This window comes from Puma concolor, unplaced genomic scaffold (assembly GCF_028749965.1).
Source record: "Puma concolor isolate L17-30 unplaced genomic scaffold, mPumCon1.1.hap2 unalloc_scaffold_24, whole genome shotgun sequence".
Taxonomy (NCBI): Eukaryota; Metazoa; Chordata; class Mammalia; order Carnivora; family Felidae; genus Puma; species Puma concolor.
The window spans coordinates 308970-323998 of NW_028240230.1; the positions used below are offsets into that span (position 1 = coordinate 308970).

The following is a 15029-nucleotide window of genomic DNA, read 5'->3' on the forward strand; positions in this document are numbered from 1 at the left end:
CTACCCTCCCACTCTTGGATATTCTCCATTTCTTGGCTGATCTGGTGGGTGAATAAAATGGGTCCCTTCTGAATTTGAATTTTTCTGATTACTTATACATTTAAATATCTCTGTATGTTTCCTGGGCATTTGTGTTTCTTGTCTGAATTTTCTGTCCTTTGCCAATTTTTTTGTTATCTTTTTTTTTTTAATTTTTTTTTTCAACGTTTATTTATTTTTGCGACAGAGAGAGACAGAGCATGAACGGGGGAGGGGCAGAGAGAGAGGGAGACACAGAATCGGAAACAGGCTCCAGGCTCTGAGCCATCAGCCCAGAGCCTGACGCGGGGCTCGAACTCACGGACCGCGAGATCGTGACCTGGCTGAAGTCGGACGCTTAACCGACTGCACCACCCAGGCGCCCCTGTTATCTTTTTTTTTTTTTTTTTTAATTGATTTGTAGAAAAAGTCAGTGTAGACACAAGTAATTTTGGAAACAATATTATACTCAAAGTAATTGACTGGCATTTTTCATGACAGATTGTGTGTCATATCATTAGTTCAACTTGGGTAGATAAGTCATAAATGACTTCTGAATTAATAATAAAAGACATAACAGTCATAGTAATCTAAATGTAGGGATTATGATCCCCCTGAAGTAGATTCCCCCCTGCCCCTTAGTCTGACAACCTTACTGGTAAGGGACAAATGGTAGAATAAGGTAGTTGTTTTCTTATGAATTTTATGAATTTCTTAAATACTATATATAGTTTATATTTTCTCATGATGGTATCTAACTTGGAGATCTTATTTCCCGAACTTGTAAGAAAAATGAAAGTAATTTGGCACAAGAAACAAGAGAGAGTGGAGAGAGTGGGTAGGCTGAGGGACAGGGGTAGGAGAAAAACTTTGAATTGTGTATTATATACCTTTGGAATTCTGAGCCATGCAAATATATATTACCTATTAAAAAAATAAACTGAAATTAAAAAAATATTTTTTGAAAAGCATGTATTTGGTAGTTTATATACTAGAACATGAATCTGGTAAGATTTGATGATTCTTAAAAAATTTTTAAATGTTTATTTATTTTTGAGAGAGAGAGAGAGAGAGCTAGCGAGCAGGGAAGGGGCAGAGAGAGAGGGAGACACAGAGTCCAAAGCAGGCTCTGAGCCACCCAGGTGCCCCAAGATTTGATGATTTCTAATTCAGCTTGAGGGTTATGCCTTGTAAGACAGAAGTTTTTAACTATGGGTCAATAGTCCCCTGGGGCAGGATTTTTAACCTTTTTTTCTATATATCAATTTTTAAAAAAAAATTTTTTTTAACATTTATTTATTGCTGAGAGACAGAGCATGAACAGGGGAGGGGCAGAAAGAGAGGGAGACACAGAATTGGAAGCAGGCTCCAGGCTCTGATCTGTCAGCAGAGAGCCCAATGTGGGGCTCGAACCCACGAACCGTGAGATCATGACCTGAGCTGAAGTTGGACACTTAACAGACTGAGCCACCCAGGCACCCTTCTATATATCGGTTGATGATCTGCAGAAGCTTATGTTCTTGAGATAATGTTTTCAAATGTATAATAAGTTAAAATATATAGGAAAAGGAAATTATGTGGAAATAGAGTTTTCAAAAATTTTTTAAAAAGATTAGTGATATAGCAATAAATCTGCTTCTGTTAGAATATTAAATAACAAAATATAATGGTAGGCCTACTAACTATTATAACTTCAAGGTACTGATGAAAATAAATGATATTTTGAGATATCCACGCCAAATATGTGATATGAAAATATCTGATTTCTGCTGGGGACCAAATTAACTATACTAATCTGTGGTTTGTTGCCTACATTCATAATGGAAGGAAATGCTAATTCTAGTTAGAGGTTTGTGAAAATAGAGATGTGATTTTATTTTCCATCCAAGTTTGGCACCCACAAATTCAGTCCATTCTATTCACGGACGTGAGCCCTAAAGGGATGGTCTGCAAATTGAAATTGCATGCACACCTTTGCACGTATTCAAGAAAGTGCAGTTTTCTAGGGAAAGGGTCCATTCCATAGCTTTTATGAAATTCTCAAAAGGTTCTTGTCTCAAAATATTGAGTCACAAATTGGGGTGGAGGTGGAGAAAGACATGTGTTTTCCTGTGAAGTTGTACTTATTCTCATAAATGATGATAAATGAATGATTTGTTTTAATTAAAAGTAGTATATTTGCAAATTGATACCTGTCACTTTCTGAATTCATTCAACAAATATTTATGGAGCATCTCCTATGTCCCAGGAACTGTTTTACATGCCATTGATATAAGCTCAAGAACAAAACTGACCAAATATCCCACTTGTCAAGGGGTTTACAAATATATAATATAAAAACAAATATGTAAATATAATAAATACATATAATTTCAAGTATTGGTAAGAAATCAGTGGCCAGATCTCTCAAGTTTTCTAATTTATTTTTTTTTAATTTTTTTAACGTTTTATTTTTCTTTTTGAGACAGAGAGAGACAGAGCATGAATGGGGGAGGGGCAGAGAGAGAGGGAGACACAGAATTGGAAGCAGGCTCCAGGCTCTGAGCCATCAGCCCAGAGCCTGACGCGGGGCTCGAACTCACGGGCCGCGAGATCATGACCTAAGCTGAAGTCGGCCGCTTGACCGACTGAGCCACCCAGGCGCCCCTCAAGTTTTCTAATTTATTCAACGACCATTTCTGCTGCTCATAGACTGAGTTTTTTACTAATGATAATACTTTTCATTCATATAATCTTGAGTTGGTTCTTTTTATTAGATGTACTGTTTACCTCTATCTGAGGATATATTAATGATGCTATTCCAAATTTTTTATAGTGTTTATTTTTGAGAGAGAGAGAGAGTGAGAGACAGAGTGCAAGTTGGGGAGGGGCAGAGAGAGAGGGAGACACAGAATCTGAAGCAGGCTCCAGGCTCTGAGCTTCAGCCCAGAGCCCAGTGCAGGGCTTGAGCCCATGGACTGCAACCTGAGCCGAAGTCGGATGCTTAACCGACTGAGCCACGCAGGTGCCCCATTAATGTTGGTATTCTCAAATCCTTTTGTGTTTTCTCTGTTAACTGTGTCATTGACTATAAGCTGTTATATTTGTTTTTTATTTTCTGTCCTGAATGGAATTGGCTTTCTCACTCCACATGGTCATTCCTGAGTGCAATTTATCTTTGTAGTTGAGATTTGACTTGCTTCTGTTTTCTGGTCCTAAGGAAGAGGTGAAATGAACCACGGGGCTTGTTATTGGTGACAGGTCCCCCTGAGAGTTAAAGAAGAGGTGGGAGGTGACTTCTAATGGCTAGTCAGAGTGTAGACCCTTCCTCCAGGGTTCTGGGACCCTGCCCCCTTCTAACACCAATGGCTCCTGCCTGGAAGAAAACACCCTTTGCTGCCAGATCCCAGGAGGAAGGATGTGGGGTTGATGTGCTGTCCTTGGTCCTACTGCAGTATCCCAGCTAATCACCCTGTAGGTGGCTCCAAGGCATTTCTGGTGGGGAGTGTTTATAGAGCTACTCCCTTGGCTTTGAGCTAAGGTTGTGGATTTTCTAATTGTATCTTTTCTAATCATTCTTAGGGACTTTGGTGGAGTTTGGAGTTTGGTAGAGACTTGGCATGTTTCAATCTGCCAGCTTGAAATAGCACAACCTCTTAGGAAGGCAATTTTGTACCCCTGTTAAATCCTGGAGAAACTTAGGCAAATGTGTACTAGGATATAAACAGAAAAATGTTCAAAGCAGCACTGTTTATAATAACTAAAAATTAGAAAAATCTAGTATCCACCAACAGTAGAATGAACAAATAGTGTTACACGGGTATTTACTCCATACTTATTAAACTGAGCATTTATGTTATGTGCATTTTATGCACATTTTTAGTTCTCACAGATACTTTTTGGTTGGGGAAAAAAATTAGATGGCCTTACTCGTAGCACTGATATGGTTATAAATAGGGCTTCCACAATAAAATTTGGGAAAAGAGAGGAGGAAGTGGCAGTTCTGTCCATGTTTTTGCCACTCAGGGCTGGGTTCTAACAGAGATTTTGTGATCCAGAGAGTAGGCATTAAATGTACATTTTGGTGTGAAGAGTGGATAGGGGTGTGTGTGTGTGTGTGTGTGAGAGAGAGAGAGAGAGAGAGAGAGGGAAAGGAGTATGTGAGAAGAAAAGATATGAATCAAACAGCAGAGGTCGCCATCCCTACATTAAATAAGAATTAGTGTATTTGGTGGCACCATTACCCAGGTTTCTCTCACATCTAGCGGTCCTGTGTAGCAAATTGTTGTAGTTATTTTGCATTTTGACACAGAAATGACCTTTTCATTTTGCAGAATTCTCAGTGAAAATTATCTGACCGAATTACATAAAGACACATTTGAAGACCTGCTATCCCTCCAGTATTTGTAAGTTAATCAGTTCATCATTTATTATGAGTTTTTAGTTATATTATTTATTAAAAAATACAGGGTTCAAGTTAGATAATTGCAACAATTTCTTCTAACAGTAGAATTCTATAATTCTCTCTATTAAATTCTATAACTCTGTAAGTCTGTGGGGACCCAGCCCATCTCTAGCATTAAATACCTCCTATGCATTTTCAACTTTTTAATTTTAAATTTTTTTTTCAATGTTTATTTATTTTTGGGACAGAGAGAGACAGAGCATGAACGGGGGAGGGGCAGAGAGAGAGGGAGACACAGAATCCGAAACAGGCTCCAGGCTCCGAGCCATCAGCCCAGAGCCTGACGCGGGGCTCGAACTCACGGACCGCGAGATCGTGACCTGGCTGAAGTCGGACGCTTAACCGACTGCGCCACCCAGGCGCCCCTCAACTTTTTAATTTTATAGACAAGATCTAGGAAAAAGCCCTTCAGTTGTAGAGGAAAAGGGGTAATGAGGTCTGAGCAATTATGGACACCCATATGAACCTTGTTATGTAAGTGTTCATATACCATCTGCCTTTATTTATATTTATTATTTATGGCCCATGGATCAAATCCTGTGTATGGTCTGTCTTGATACAACCTATGAGTTCAGAATGATTTTCATGTTCTTAAAAGGCTGTAAAAGAGAAAAGAAGAGAAAGAAACAGAATATGTGACAGAGACCATATATGGCCTGCAAAGCCTAAAATATTTACTGTGTGGCCTTTACAGAAAAGGTTTGAAACAGTTGGCTTGGTGAAATGAGAGGAATTGAAGTTAACCTCAAATTGTCACCTACAAGACAAGAAAATATAGAACACTTACATTAATTTGAATGCCATTAACCCAGAATTTTTAAATAATTTAATCTAAATGAAATATTTAAATATGAAATATTTAAGCAGGTGAATTATGTAAGCAGTATTACCAAGTACATATTAAATTATCAAGAGAACAGATTAGGGATTTCAGTGTGGGAAATTTTATTAGTTTATTTTTTTATTATTATTTTTTATGTAATTTATTGTTAAGTTAGCTAACATACAGTGTGCTCTTGGCTTCAGGAGCAGATTCCTGTGATCGGTGTGGAAATGCTTATGCCACCATAAAAATAGATGTTTAAAATGATGGTTAAGGGGTTGGGGCTCCTGGGTGGCTCAGTTGGTTGGGCGTCTGACTTTGACTCAGGTCGTGATCTCACAGTTTGTGGGTTCGAGCCCCGTGTCGGGCTCTGTGCTGACAGCTCAGAGCCCGGAGCCTGTTTCAGATTCTGTCTCCCTCTCTCTCTGCCCCTCCCCCACTCATGCTCTGTCTCTGTCTCTCTCAAAAATAAATAAACATTAAAAAAAAGATGGCTAAAGGGCACGTGGCTGTCTCAGTCATTAGAGTCTGCAACTCTTGATCTCGAGGTTGTAGGTTAGAGCCCCATGTTAGGTATAGAGATTACTTAAAAAAAATGAAATCTTTAAAAATATAATGATGGTTAAGTGGTATAGTTAGAAATGTTTACACTAAACAAACATCAGAAATGCCTCTAACTTTGCTAATTACAGAATAAACATCTCTCCAGCCTCATTGTCAAGGAAGAAATGTTTGCATATATCTCTGTACATTAGACATACAGAGATACTAATGTTCTTTGCTATGGAGGTTCAGTGTTTATTCTTTGCCCATGCCATCCAAAGCTGTGTATTTCATTAATCCTTTTTTTAAAAATTTTTTAATGTTTATTTATTTTTGAGAGAGAGAGAGAGAGAGAGAGAGAGAGAGAGAGACAGAGTATGAGCAGGGTAGGCACAGAGAGAGAGGGAGACACAGAATCCGAAGCGGGCTTCAGTCTCTGAGCTGTTGGCCCAGAACCCGATGCGGGGCTCGAATTCATGAACAGTGAGATCATGACCTGAACCGAACGAAGTCAGATGCTCAATCGACTAAGCCATCCAGGCGCCCCTCATTAATCCTTATTAATGATGTGCTTTAGAAAATAGATTCTTCTTGCAAATGTAGAAGGCTTAAGGGTAGTGAGTAAAAGGAATCTCATATGACACTAAAAATAGTCCTTCAAATTATCAAACCTTCCAAGTCTTAGGGGACAACCACTTTGTATTGGTCTTCTTGGCTACCTCTGCCATCTGGGCTCCAAACGTTACAAACACAGTTTGGAGAAAAACAAAAGAGACAAACTGCGCAATGGATTGGGCCTTTCATTATTTCTACTATGAGGTACTTTGTAAGCCAATTATTTCATGTTAGGTGAAGTGTTCTCATTCATTCATTCAAAAAAAATGTGAATCAAAACCTAAAAAAGAATGTGACGGGCCCTATGCCCAGTACCATAGGCACGCAGATGGTTAAGACAGGCTTCCCACCCTTGTAGGAACTCATGATTTCACAGGGAAAATAAACAGAAGCTTAAACCATAACGCATAAGCACTAAATGGATGATGAAGCACTGACAGAGTGCAGAAGCGGGAGCCACAAAGTCATAAAACCACATTTCTTTTCAGTCATTTTGCTCCTTCTACTCACTACCCAGCTGTTAATTTATTTTATAAATATTTGAGTTTGTTCTTTGTCCATGCATCAGTTTTAAACACAGTAGACAACGCAGATGAGCAAGACTAGTCCATACTTTCATGGAGTTTATGCCCAGAGGAAATGGAATGCCAGAATAACTATATTAAGAAGAAACTGGGGCACCTGACCGGCTGAGTCAGTAGAGCATGCGACTCTTGATCTCAGGGTCGTGAGTTCAAGCCCCAGGTTGGGCGTGGAGTCTACTTTAAAAAATTCAAAGAAGGAGAAGAAGGAGGAGGAGGAGAGGGGGAGGGGAAGAAATGGATTTGGGCAATGAGAAGTATAAGTTGTTTTTGGAACATAGAAGAGGGGGGAAGACTTCAAGTTGGATCAGGGAAGTTACTAGAGAAATGCTGTTTGAACAGAACCTTGAATGGCTATGACGTGTCATCGGATAGACATCTTGGGAAGAATATGCTTGCAAAATAGAGTGAGTGAAAGGCAAAATGCAGGAGAAATTTCTTTGGTATCTGTAGAGTAGGAAACTAGAGCCAGATTTAGGATTTTGAAGGCCTTGGATAATATGCCAAGCTACCGTGTTATCACAGCAGTGCTCTAGGACAAACTTTAGACTGCACCAGGGTCACTTGGAGGCCTTGTCAGAACACAGGTTCCACCTCCACAGTTCCTGATTCACTCAGTCCGGAGTAGAGCTGAGAATTTGCATCTTGAGTAAGTTCCCAAGTGACTCTGATATTTGAGAACCACTCCTGGAGAATTAATCTGGTGACTGTGTGCAGTATAGATTAGAATGGGAGAGACCAGAGATGACAATGCCAGCCAGAAGATGGTGGTACCCATGTAGGTGGAAAGTGAGGGACTCGGCTGAAATCAATGGAAATAAGAGGGTCAACTATAATCAAGAATGGGTGTTTCCAAATAAAAATCCAGTACCATGTTGTTTTTTTGTTGGCCCCACTTGCAACTGAAGCAGTTGATAAATTCATAGAGCGTTTAGGCAATGTACAACCAAAAATAAATTTCTATTAATATGATAATATAATTCTGAGTTCGTTCAAAGTTAGGTATTGATTAGAGGAGTAACTTCTTTTCAAGTTAAATGAAAAGGTATCTTTTATCTCTTCTGGTATTGACTTGGTGTCGAGAAATACAACGAAACCAGGAAGGTGTGCTAATGTGAGAATATCCCTTTTAATATTAGAAATTATATGTGGAGATCACAACTTTGAGCTCATAATTTAGAAATTGATGAGGCCACAGAAAGTCATTTAATCAATTCTTCTGCTCTCAGGAAAGATTACTTCCAAGATCTATCAAGATCTATAGTTGTATGTTTTATGTATGAAGATCACAAAGGTGAGACTCTTAAGAAAGGTGAGGGCAGGGTTAGGGGCTCTGGAAGGTTCAAATAACAATTCCTAATACTCAGAGTTTAGCCAAAAGCTACTTATTCAATACTATCATCCTACTAATTAGATATCTTATAGCTAATTGAGGCAATATTTTCCTTTTCCTTTTCCTAGAGATTTATCCTGCAATAAAATACAATATATTGAAAGACGTGCATTTGAATCCCTACCTTTTTTGCAGTTTATGTAAGTTACAAATATAATTTCATTATATTTGGAATTTTTATTAAACTTAATTGTAAACCTCTTTGTTATTCACTTTGAATGAATGAAACTTTATTAGTCGAAAGCTACTAAAATTATGTAGCAAATCTTTTTTGTCTGTGGCAAAGTTTGGTGTGAGAGTTATTATAGAGGTCAGAGTGAATCGTTCTAGAGCAGCAGTTCTCTGCCAGGGTGCTTTTGCATCCAGGTGACACTTAGTAGTGTCTAGAGACATTTGTGATTGTCAGACTGTAGATGTGCTGCTGGCATCTAGTGGGTGGAGGCCAGGGCTGCTGTCACACCCTACAGTTCACAGGGCAGCACCCCCCCCCCCATAACAAAGATTATCCAACCATAAATCTCAACAGTGCTAAAGTTGTGAAACATTTTTCTAGAGAAATAAACTTACTTCTCTAGAAAAAAATACTTACTTAACACAAGTATTTATTGAGCATTTACTGATTTGTATCTAATGCACCACATGTATAAACATGAAAGTATAAATCTTTCATGCAAATATTTTTTTAAAAAGGCAAGCATCTTTCATAGTGAGATTTCTTTAGTGTATGGAGATTGTATTGTGGTTATGTTTCGTTATCTATAAATTAGAATCACTGCCAAAGGATAAATATTCTGAAAATATCTTGTTTTTCTTCTTCGTTTGTGTCTTGTTTTTTTTTGTTGTTGTTTTGTTTTGGTTTGGTTTTTTTTTTTTTTTTTTTTTTTTTTTTTGGTGTGTGTAGAAATCTTGGTTGCAATTTACTCACCAAACTGAACTTTGGAACATTTCAGGCCTGGCATGGAATGCAGTTTTTACACAAGCTGTAAGTGAAACAGAAAATGAATACATGTAAAAAAAAAAACCAAAAAAAACTACATGTAAAAATATCATACAGTGATTGGTTAGGTGTGTGTTAATAAACCCAGTATGAATTCTGGAAAGTAGGTCTTAAAATCCATTTTTTTTTTCAAATGAGGAAACTAAGGTACAAAGAGGCCAAGAGACTTGTCTTAACTCCTAAATGGCACTCTCTGCCCTCCCTCGTACCCAGCTTTGTGTGGGCAGTGAAGGCCCCAAGCAAGTAACACCCAAGTCAGTATTATCATGGGAATTCGTGACAGTGATGCTTCCCCAAGGTGTGCGTGGTCCTTGAAATCCACTTCTGAATTTAACTTTGATTCTGGCTCACGTGCAAGTTTCCTGTGCAAAAGAGAACTGCGAAGAACTAAGTTTAGCACAGAGTTCTCCAGGCAGCAAAAGGTGTGGGTGCTTCCTCAGCCATCAGGAAAGCAGCAAGAACTCCTGAACACCTGCCACAGGGCACTGCTCTCCATGTGCTTTCTTTCCTGACCACTCTTCAGTTAAGAAGTGTGTGACTCCCTTTCAGCAGGGACATTCTGTGATTTCTCTGTCAAAAAGCAAATCATACTGGGCATGTTCAGTGGCCTGAGGGGGATGTTGAGACTCAAGGTTGAAGACCCTCCACTAAAGCAGACGCTGGAAAAGACTGGCTCACTGTCTTGTGGTTCAGAAATCCGATTTCACAGCTTATCTTCCGTTAGATGAAAGTGTTTACGGTGTGTCTGGAGCTGGAGTAAGTTCCTGCGGGTGCCCAAGAGCAGGGGCCTCCTCTCTCATTAATTTGCTGATGCCTAACTTGGGGAAAGAATACTGAGGGTCAGTTTTTTGTTTTGCCAGCATGCCAGAGAACGGGCTCATTGAGTTTCTCCACCAAGAGGTTTTAGTGGTGTCAATATAATGTCTTAAAAGTCACCACCTCTACTAAGCATCTTATAACACCAAGAGTCTCTTCTAAGAATCTGAATTTCATAGTTATGTAGGCAATACAGGACAAAATAGGGTGGAATCCGTTGATAACAATGAATGAATTCATTGAAAAACAATCCGTGCCACGCGCACTCTATGTCGACAATGTACTAAGTACCGGGGGTACAAAGAATATACAGGGACTGTCCCCAAGAATCTTTCATACTGGAAAAAGGAGAAAAAGATGGCCTTTTTCTTGTAATTTACTAAGATATTTGTAAACTGATGGAAACCCCTGTCTTGCCCGACTGAGATCTCTATCAGTTAACCATTTGTTTTCTTTCCTTTCCTTTGTCCTCCAGCAGCCAGAATGACACATATCCCACCTGGGGCGGGGGCATGTGCTAATTTGTATTTTGCCCTCAACTTGCCCCATGCTCCCTCATCAATCTTACATGACAGAGAAAGGTAATTAAAGAACCAGAGCTAGCTGGTATTGAGAATAAATTAATACTCATGCCATGTGTGTTATGCCCAGAATTCGTGATCCCCAAATACCGCCAGGGAGCCGAGTCCGGTGTAAAAGCAAAAGAGCCTTTATTGGAGCTAGCTCGAGCTCAATCCCCTACCTGCACTGTCGAAGCTGTGAGATACCCGGGAGAGAGAGCCAGTTTCAAAAGGACAAAGGTTTTACTGGTGCCTAGTGGCAGTTGGTGAGGTAATGGCTGCGGCCTCAGCTGATTGGCTGGGGAAGGGTCCTGGGGAAGAGTCCTGTTAGGCAGTTGGGGGGGGGTTACTCAAGGGGAGGAGGTGTGGTCAAGGTGAAGGACACAGAACAAGATGGAGTCGGCCGGTGTAGGCCCGCCCTTTCAATGTGGTTTGAATAGAGCTGTACTACTAAAACGAATTCACAGTTAACTTCCAAAACATTATCACAGTACAGTAAGTGTGTATTGGAGGTTGGGCTCCTTGTTTGGGGCCAAACTTTTCTTTTCTTTTTTCTTTTTAACGTTTATTTATTTATTCTGAGAGAAAGAGAGCGTGCGCAGGGGAGATGCCATCCCGTGAATTCAGTCACGTTATTACCTATGTGACTTATTACTGGGGTGTTTATAAGTTGAAACAGTATTTTCTCCAGCATTAAATAAGTTTGTAAACCTTTTGGGCCCCAGCTGAGGTGGATTTATCTTGAACTGACTGAAGCTTAAACTTCAGGTCTCCTCACTTACATAGGCCCCTTCCAAAGTCTTGGGAGGGACCCTCGCAATTCCTGTACGCATAATTTTGCATGTTTTGATGAGGCAGGATTTCCCAAAGTAGATGAGGTTCAGACCCTACAAGGCCTTGATTCACCCCTGGGTTTCAGGTAATTATATCTCAGTAAGTTTTTTGAATGAAGCCTCTTAAGTTATTGATAAACACTGAGTGAACACGTTAGCGGTGTGGTAAAGTCTATTTTGAATCTGAAATCCACCTCAAAGCCATGCCAAGAGTTTATTAATAAGGTACCACTTTTTGAATGGTAGTAATAATCCTGTTTCTTTCAGATGAAATCAGGAATGAAATATATTATGGAAAACCAACAGTGGTTGATAATCCTAAATGTTAAGTATAGTTTTTTTTTTTTTTCCTGACTTTAAAGTGCTTCTCCTTCATTCACCTACACAGGTCCAGACTGGTGGCTTATTTTAAAAAATTCACTTCATTGGTTCTAACAGTACGAGCTCCATGATTTTAGAAGCTGAAGGACTCTACGATGTAGAAAGGCTGTACCTTATCGGGATAGAGCACATTCACATGCTGGCTCGTCTGTGGCGCATCCGTATTGTGCCAAGAACATAAGCTCTAAGGGAGAATAAGGAAAATCTAAGCCTTGCCCCTGTTGAATTATTGTTGAGAATATCATTGAGGTAGGTGTGGCCACCCTCTGAAGGCAAACTCGAGCCCCAGTCACAGACACGCCCTAACGCTCCCCCAGTCAACCGGCATCTGCTTCCTTTTAGACAGCTGTGTGCCCACAAAAGTTGACACACTTCAGGATATTGTCATCGCTTTTTGGTATGTACTGGAAATCCTGGCAGCTTCTTCTCAGATTCAGAAAGGCATAAACGTTAAGGATGAAGATAACAACTCAGGGCTGTCCTTTTGGGGTGATTTAGGGTAACTTTTATTATTTTCCGTGTGTGGTAGTTCAAAAGCTTTGCCATAGTCATACCCAACTATTACTTTTCTTCTCCCAGCTGCATCTGAGTCTTCCCACGTATATACCAAGGCATCTTCTTTCTCTGGGAAGCATGGTAGTTGCTCCTCCGCCCCATATCATTTCTTTAATACCGACCTCTATTAGGTATTTACTGCGCTCCGGCACTATGCTAAGACCTTTCGCTTGTGCTGCAAGTAAGACAATGTGTCTTAAACTCTTAGAATAGAGCCTGGCACGTGGGAAGTGCTCCGGACGTGGCCCCTCACACGGCACTTCATTTTCGTTTTTCCAGCAACTCTTGTGACACAGGTAGTATTATCCTCATTTTGGGGATGAGGAACTTGAAACTCAGAGACATCGGGTGACTTGCCTAGGTTCACACTGTCAATAAGTGACAGAACCACTTCAGAAGCTTCGCGAGTAATACAATTCCGCATTCCCTGGCACTAGGTAGGACCTGAATGACAACTGGCCTTTTGGGCGTCGTCCCTTGGAGTCAGCTTCTCACTGGAATAGGACCTTTCGAGCAGGGAGCTCCTTTTCCCTATGCTTCTGGAGTTCCTGGCCATGCCACCTATGGGCATCCCCAGGCTTCCTGCTCACCGCCTGGTGCAACTATCACATCGTCACTGCTAGGCACCCACTCTGTGCCCAGCCTTATGCTAGGTGCTTTGCACATGCTCTTTCCTTTAATCCTCAAGTTGCCTTATGAGGTAAATGCTGCTAAAAGGACTCGGAGACGTTCGTTACTTAAGTCCCTTCACCAGGAAGTGACAGCCAGAATTCAGACCTAGGTCTGCCTGATTCCAGGGCCCTTGCTTCTTGGGCTGGTCCTCACTGCCAGAAACTCCTCTTCAAGGCTATTCTCAGAACTTTAATTAAAACATAGGCTCACCATTTCAGATTCTTTAGGCTTCGCCCCTCCCCCCGCCCAACCCCTGAGAAAGGATTTACGTGATGCCCTTAGATGTCTTGCATTGAGGAGCTTCCCATGGGGAGTCACGTTCTCATGGCTCATGGACCTATGTAGATGAATAAAGGAAAGGGGTTATTCTATCCCCAGGTACTTCAAACAGACTGGAATAGGGTCTAGATCACTCCACTTATCTCTTCAACTGCTTTCCTCCAACGAGCCAGTTTTCCCTCCATGCCTTGGGATTCCAGCGTAGAGAGTTTGGAGTTTGTCCTATTTGAAATTTATTTTCACTGCCTGCTTTGGACATTTTTTCAGCTAAAGCTGTTAGGATTTCAGTACATTCAGGACAGTGGTGACAAGCTTCAGTCCTCAAGTCTTCTCTGTCTCCTCAGTTAATAGAAAGGAAACGTAGCCCATCTGTCTGGACCTCTGTAGAAGAATTTGGAGAAAAAAAAAATAACACGTAAGAAATGTTCCCTTATTTTGTGAGCTACCTTTAGTCTGTCCCGTTGCTCTGCAACAGAAAGCTTTTGCAAAAATACTTGAGTTTTCCTCTTCAAATAAGATACAGTTTTTTAAAAAACAAAAGAATACCTAGAACAGTATTTCTTCAACTTTGATTATGAGACAGTCTTTGAGGATAACTGTTGTTATGTTTGACTCCCATAAAGATAAGCCCACGAATATCCAAAAGCCAATAGACTGAGTCAGCACACCTTTTATCTGTAAGATGAGGGAATTGAACGGAAATGGAGATGATCTCTAGTGCAATGTCCACCGTTCGTTCGTATCGCAGTCTGTGGAAAAACAATTGCTGTCGGTCCAGCAGAGGTAACCTGTCGGGTCAGTTCTCACTCTCCCCTTGGCTCAGGCACAATAGCTCCATGAAGAAAAGGCGGCACTAAAGACAGGAGGAAATAGGATAATTTGGAGTGGCCTGTATTTTGTTTTCACTACAGATAAACACGGGGCATTCATCTCAGCAGGAGGGCTGCCTGGGTAAGAGGAAGCACTGAGCCGATGGGTATAAGGCCATGGGTGAGCTACCAGGAAAGAGGGGGGGACAGTGGGGGTAGAGCACTGAGATAGTTGGGGGGAAGGATAACGAACTACTAAATTGTTTTGGCTGCATAACTCTTCATAGTCTTTCTTAATAGGGAGCCGGGGGTGGGCGCGGGGTGGGGGGGGGGGGGGAGCAGTGGGCAGGGGAAGACACACACGTGGAAGAGCTTACTTGCACAGAGCCCACCAGTAAGCTTGTAGGTATGAATGCCATTGTTATTGTTTCAAAGCCAAAGGACATTCAGAGCCTCAAGGTTGAGGAACTGTGTTTAACCAGACATGTGACACTCACGTTCTTTCTCTTCATAACATTGTCTGACTGGATATTAACTAGTGTTACACAAACCCGACATGTTAATGGGCCTGAAAAAACGTAGAAGAATGGGCTGGAATAGGAAGAATAGGGGAGTTTCCAAGGCAGGAACAAAAACGCATGGCTCCCAGCCGCACCGCTAACTCCCTCTGACCTCCGTTGTGGAAGAGTTTGAATCTTCGCTCCCCTTTT

General features: G+C 40.8%; 1 protein-coding gene and 1 long non-coding RNA gene across 2 annotated transcripts in view; one reads left to right on the plus strand and one right to left on the minus strand.

The window, feature by feature from the left end:
- Positions 1–9297: 9297 nt before the first annotated feature.
- LOC147571498 (uncharacterized) lies at positions 9298–14456 on the minus strand. The gene is made up of 3 exons (XR_015247350.1): positions 14179–14456; positions 10093–13891; positions 9298–9397 (listed from the first exon to the last, which is right to left on the minus strand). It is a non-coding gene; the product is annotated as an uncharacterized LOC147571498 (long non-coding RNA).
- The window catches only part of LOC147571499 (leucine-rich repeat-containing protein 37A2-like), a 28306-nt gene continuing 22601 nt past the window's right edge, over positions 9325–15029 (plus strand). Inside the window, exon 1 of the mRNA XM_086696326.1 lies at positions 9325–9399. Within this exon, the coding sequence (XP_086552452.1) occupies positions 9380–9399 (20 nt within the window). The 5' untranslated portion in view covers positions 9325–9379. The remainder of the gene's footprint in view (positions 9400–15029) is intronic.